At 43.6% G+C, this 6,413-nt stretch overlaps 1 protein-coding gene across 1 annotated transcript in view; it reads left to right on the top strand.

Annotated features, from left to right (window-relative positions):
* The first annotated feature begins 330 nt into the window (after positions 1 to 330).
* Positions 331 to 6,413, top strand: part of SUCLG2 (succinate-CoA ligase GDP-forming subunit beta) — a 112,824-nt gene continuing 106,741 nt past the window's right edge. The window contains exon 1 of the mRNA XM_035337725.1: positions 331 to 487. Coding sequence (XP_035193616.1) covers positions 404 to 487 — 84 coding nt within the window. The 5' untranslated portion in view covers positions 331 to 403. The remainder of the gene's footprint in view (positions 488 to 6,413) is intronic.

Genomic DNA, 6,413 nt, shown 5'->3' with positions numbered 1-6,413 from the left:
AGGTGACCACTTGCAGCTGAACATCAGCCCACACTACCTAGCTGCCCATCGCTCTCAGTCACTGCCTCCTCTACTTCTTCTTCTCCATCCTCCTCCTCCTTTTTCTCTTTTCTTCTTCTTCTTTCTCCTCTTCCAACCTCCCAGCCCCGCACCGCAACTCCCAAGCTGCCAAGCCCCAAGATGTCTTCCTCCCTCCCTCCCCGCGTCTCCTCACGGCCCCCCGCCCCTGTCGCCCCCTGTCCCCGTGCCCCGCAGGGACCCAGCCTCGCATCCCGCGCCCTGCCCGGCCCCTCTCCGCCCCTCCGGAGCCGTGAGGCGCCCCGGGGCCGAGCCGAGCTTCCGCCCGGGGAGCGGGACAGGGCGGAGACAGCGGCGGCCGGGCGGGCACGCTGCGCGGCTTAAGATGGCGGCTCCCCTGGCCAAGCGGGTGGGGGTCGTGCTGCGGGACCTGGCCCTGCGATCCGCCCGCCTGCGGGGCGGCTTCCCGGTGAGTGAGGCCGGCCCCGGGGCGCCGAGGGAGGGCGGAGGGCACCGCACCCGGCGCGCTGGGAGCCTCTGTGGAATGTACCGTGCTCCCCGTCCCTCCAGCCGCTGCTCGCCGGCCCCGTAAGCAGCTGCTTTTTGGTGCTCGGCCGGGGTTGCACCTCGCAGCCTCCCTGTCGGAGCGGGGCTCTGCCAAGCGAGCGCCCGTTGGCGGCCGGAGGCAGGAGGAGACCTTTACTTTCTTCCTTCGCACTCCCCAGGTTGCTGCTAGTCAGGTTTTGGCTACCAGAGGATGTGCTGAGTCTGAATCCACGCTGTATCTGTAGGGCTGGAAATAAATAAATAAGCCCCCCTCTCTGGAACATGCCCTACGGGGCTGGGGCAAAGGGCTGGTAGCAGGGCTGTGGCCACGGCCATCCCCTCCTTGGTAGGGGTGAGGTGGCCCAATGCCACCCTGCTCCTTGGGCAGATGGGGGTATCAGAGCGTGGCTGTTCTCTTCAGAGGGTCTTTGGAAGGCTCTAGCGTGGCCTGTTGGTCCTGGGAATTTAGGAGGTACTTTCACTTTCCGTAGTGCAAGTTCACAGTGTATCAACGCTGCTTAACGTGATCCTTTCAAACGTTGCTTAGCACTGCTGCAGAATATCCCCTTTCCCTTCCTTAAAATTAAAAATAATTCAAGTATATTAACAGCAGGAGTAGGTGATGCCATGCCTGGAATACATAGCGTATCAAAGCACGTGGTGGTGCCCCTCAGGTAGCAGCATCGCTGCGGGGTGGGCCGCTGGGCTGGCGCGGGCTTTGCCTGGGTGGCCACAGGCGGGTGCGCAGGGTCTGGGGTATGCGGCCCTCCCGGCAGGGCGTGAAGGCGGGAGCTCCTCTGAGCAGTGGCAGGAGTTCTTTATTCACCTCGACCACGGAACAGCAGAAATGCTGAAGATAAAATGAGATATGTACATCTGAGATAGCTCTGGTGCCTTTGGCAACCAGCCTCTTTATTTTGTCTCTTTATCAGATCAGCAGTTGCACAGGAGTTTACTTGGGTCCGTGCTCCTGAGCGTGTTTTCCCGAAAGAAAAACCTCCTGAGCAAGTAAAGCTCATTCGTAGCCAAGTCTGCTCTGCTGGTGCCGCTGCTGGGGTGCTCGTGTCTGCTGGCATGGGACAGCTGTGAGATAAAGCACTGTGCAGGGGCTGAGTGTAACTCGTGATGTGCATCTTCTTTTGTGTGGATTATCTTTTAACCCAAGGGGAGTTAGCCAGCTCGGTTTTAAGTTTAAAATCTTTCCTGCCCAGCTCTCCCTTTCCAATGGTGTGTGGAGTGTTTGGCAGTTCAGTGCAATTGACGAGCTGATTTAGTGCAGGTCAATTTTGTTTATATGTGTATACACACAGAATGTGTGTGTGTATTCATACACTGAAGTATGTATACAAACACGTAAATGCTTGTATATTTACATTTAAATCTGTTTGCACTGATTAGCAATCCTGTCAGTCCCAACAATGTGTTTGGTGCTCTTGCATTACATGGTTGAAGATAGCTTTCTGCCATGACTACTTTGGTGCCTCTGACATAAGTCAGAACCCAGTAAGCAACCAGGAGGTAACCTCTCTGGTTTTGTATGTGTCCTTACTGTTTCTGTAGGGCTGTGATCGGAGCACCTTTGTAGGGCGTATCAGCTCAAATTCTCAAGATCACAAGGATGTTAAGGTGGCCAACCTTTTAAACATTTTTGTGTGTTACTTATGGAATAGAGCTATTGACCTCATATTATAAATGACGTTTTATTGTTTCTGAATTTTGTCAGACAGTAAGAGCATCTACCAATATCTATGCTTTCCAATTAAACTGTTTTCAAAGAACCTAATTAATACTATATAACAACAAATTGTTTCCTTAATTTCAAAGTAAAACATTTTTCCTGTAGAAAGCCTTGCGTATTTGCAGTGTTGCGTTATAGAGTTCCCATCTAAAGTACTCTGCTAACCTCCTCCATCTCCAAGTACAAACCTTACTCAAAGTGTGAAACTTGAGTCCAGATTCTGTGGTGCTATTAAGTAGGATGAAGAAGCTGAGAGAGAGAGGCCTGCCATTGAAATAATTGTTCTAATTTAGATCATTCACTACTTTTTTTTCAGACCAGAAATTACACCAATACTTTTCTGCTGTTTTATGGTAAACAGATGAATTGTTTTGTCCTCAAGGCCTATCACAGTGTTCTTTTCACAGGTAGGGGTCCTCCATACAACAAGGATATCAGCAAGAAATAACAGGCACAAACTTTTAAGTGTTTCTTTTGTGAGCATGTATTTATTTCACGTTTGCCAAGCTCCAGTTGTGTGACAAGTTCTGCGTTTGCTTAGTCAATTGTTGGTGAGCTGGTGCCAGGAGATGGTCTTGTTCTTTTTGCATACTGAGGCAAGAGAGTATTGCCTTGATTTGCAGTATTGATTTGCAGATCAGTGTTGTTTCTAATCCAGTGCCCTCTGTTTCCGTAACCCTGTGTGAGTAGATGCCTGGTGAGATTTAAAATCTTTCCTCATAAGCCTGATGACTTATTATTGGCGTGGTGTTCGTACGCTTTGTCTCTGTTGCAAAATTACTTATTTCAAAACTGTTGATGCTGTACGTAGTTATAACGAAACAAAGTTTTGAGAAGTTTGGTTGTATGCTGTTGTAATAACTGACATGAACAAACATTTTTCTGTGTAACTGTATATTAAGAGTAGAATAAATGGTACTTGATCTTATCAAATGAAATATTTTATCATCTTTCAGCTTTGCCTTTGGCATTTTACCATTTTATAACTGTTAACTTTTTTTTTACTCCTTTTTATTTTTTATATTCTTGATAGGTTCAATTCTTTGTGCTCTTGGAGTTTAAATCTGACCAAGTGTTTCAAGAAGATAAAAGATAGATTTCAGTTGTCTGCAGTGCATGTGGACAAGCGTATTTAGACCTGCTCTTACTGGAGCAATATTTGTAAAGAGCTGTGACAAACGCTCCAGGGACCACTCTGCAGCAGAATTCAATCTTGTTGGCTAGCAACAAATAGGCTCCATTGAAGGCTGTTTATTTGAATGGGAGTTGGATTGGGCCCTTTGGGAGAATGCTGTGTTTTCAAAATAGCTTCAGATGCAGTGGATTTCAGCAATGAATATAAATAAGAAACAATTAAATCAGAATCATAACAAAATGCTTAAGGTAACTCCAGTTTTCTAATATAGTGAGCAGATACAGCCAGCATTATGCAACCCTATCCTAGTCTTCAAAACCATCCTCTGTCCTACCGTAACATTTCCCAATTTCACAGATGTTAAAAATATGAAAAGAAAATAAAAAGATGGCATGGAACAATATTTCTGTTTTAAAATCTGCTGAGTTCTCTATAGGTTAAAAATAGAGAAGGTAGTTCACTGCAGATGCCTTCACAGGTTTTCAAGTTTAAGAACTGAAGCCTCGTTAATGCTGAACAGAGGAAGTTCCGTCTTTGTTATGAAGGTATCAGCAGTAAGGGAAGTTAATGATCTTCCATGCAACAGAAAATATTATTGAAGTAACTTGCAGTTCACGACTTCAGAAGCTACTCCAATGCCAGTATTCTTGCTCTTTTCTTGTATTTATGTTGTTAGAAGTTGCTCGATGGTTCAAGTTCAGCCTGTTTCTCTATTTGCCTTTCCTTGGTTCACAACTTTGCTATAATATTTAAGGTTTTACATTTAGAGGCAGCAGTACGTGACCCTCAGACTTTCACAAATGGTTAGGTGTTTAAACAACAAGGTTACAATGAGGAATGCAGGAAGATGATAAAATTATCTGGGAATATAGAAGTCCAAGATGAGTGTTAAGAAACCAAACATTCAGTGTTCCTAAAAGTAGATCACTTTTTGGCTGTATTTCCATCTCTCTTGTTTTGAATGTTTGTTTTCAGCAAAAGTTGGAAATTCAGTGCCTAGAGATATGATTCCTAGATACGATTCCTGCTCCGGTCTTGGAGACTCACAGGTAGAGTTCTGGGACTGCTTAACCCCTACTGATTTATTCTTTTTGTTGCAGTGGACCACAATGAGTAATGACTAGCTCAGCTCATTATTGCCTCAGACAGTCCAATCTTTCTGTGCATGTTTGAGACTATAATCTGCAGCTTTGAGCGTATACCCTAAGGATTTGCTTCAGAAAATTCCCTTCTTTAATTTTCTCTCCCGAGGAAGCCAGTTTCCAGCCATCTGTGTATCAGAGCTGTGTGCTCATCTTCCACCTCAGTATTTTAATAAAATACAGGGCACAGACAGAAATCATGTTATCACTGCAACTGATTATGACAGTAACTTGGAGAATGGTAATTAAACATTGATCCATAATTAACGGTGAGCTATTGATCTTGGTTTAACTAGGTAACACAGTAGATAGAGTCATCAAACTTTGAGAAGTTGAGATTAAGTACTGTGAAGAAGACTTTAGTAGCGGTAGTATGCTGTGCTGGTGCTGTTCAAGTGATGCTGTTCAAGTCTCCATTGTTTGGATGTTACTTAAAACAGATTCCAAATTGTAAGCCAAAGCCCTACGCTGATATGGTGATGGAAATAATAAGAACCCGATGCTTGTGGTTTTTTGTGTGTCTTTGTTTGTGACACTGAGCTGATAGTGATGTTCTTGTATGATTAATGGCTAAATGTTGATTTTGAGGGAATTGGAAAATAGGAATTATTGACTTACTTGTCACAACGCTTGTTTAATCCTCAGTTAAAATATACTGATAGCACACAATACACTTAGTAAATGAGAATTTTTCAGTATCACTTTAATCTAAAAGGAGCCGGTTTGTTGAGCAGATTTACCCATGATTTTTTTTCTTCCTGGTCTGCCTGGTCTCTTTCTGCCTGCTCGTAGGTTTCTTAGACTACGAGTGTCTGTATTCCAAAATTGAATTACCTTTTGTTTTAGTTCTGTAATGATCTGATTAGCGTGTAAGCTTAGGAGCCAAACTCATAAAGCTCAAGGCACTGTCCCTACTGGGGACAAATGTGGGTTGTGCTGTTTCATTTGAAAAGTTTCACTTAAGAAAAGTACTTTTTTAAATATTTTGTGAGTGCTTCATTATTATTCATTGTAGCTTATTTACCTTGCACATTAGTGCTTGGTGACGGATCAATTTCAGTCCATCCTGTCTCTGATTTGTGCAGTGGTGCTTTATTGATTGCCCCTGGGGAGCAAAAGTAGTTTAAACTTGCCTCTATAATTTGTATCTTTGTATAATTAATGATTTAGATTTTTTTCTGCTTTTTGTAATAAAAAGGTGTAGATTTGTGGTGTTTACAAGTGAGGGACCAAGGGTTACATGTATGTTAACATCTGTTAATTTAGTTAGTACAAGAGGAATTATAGATGTACAACTTAGCAGTGCGCTTTATGGCTTTGTAGAGTGAACATCTCACTCGTTTTATAAAGCTTCTGGCCATTTTGAGTTAATAATCTGGCTGTTTGTCTTCAGGTGGAAAAGACAGAATACTGACCTCCAGGATTCAGTGGGCATTAATTCAGTTTGGAGCAAGAGTTTTGTTTTTGTGATTACACTGTAAATGGAATGGTTTCATTTGTCTGAAAATGGACAGATATTTTGAGAGCATCAGTAGCAGCAACTTTAAACACCCATTCGTACGGTGTGCATTTAGAATACTTTTGGAGCAATAAGCAAACTCGTGGGAACAATAACTGGGAAAGATGAAAAATGGCAAGGTATTACAGGAGTAGATAGACTCTGAGGACTATAAGCAATGAGCAATAGTCTCAATTTGTGTCAGGAGGAGAGAGAATCACTCTTACTGTACTTACTTTGCTTCAGAGCCTAACTCTCATCCACCTAAATTCTTTCTGAGATGCCAAAGTTTTGTAGGAATTGCAAGGAACGAAGAGTTAAGGGAGACTTTCTGGT

This window comes from Oxyura jamaicensis, chromosome 12, assembly GCF_011077185.1.
Source record: "Oxyura jamaicensis isolate SHBP4307 breed ruddy duck chromosome 12, BPBGC_Ojam_1.0, whole genome shotgun sequence".
Classification (NCBI taxonomy): domain Eukaryota; kingdom Metazoa; phylum Chordata; class Aves; order Anseriformes; family Anatidae; genus Oxyura; species Oxyura jamaicensis.
This window is presented reverse-complemented; position numbering and strand designations above follow the sequence as displayed.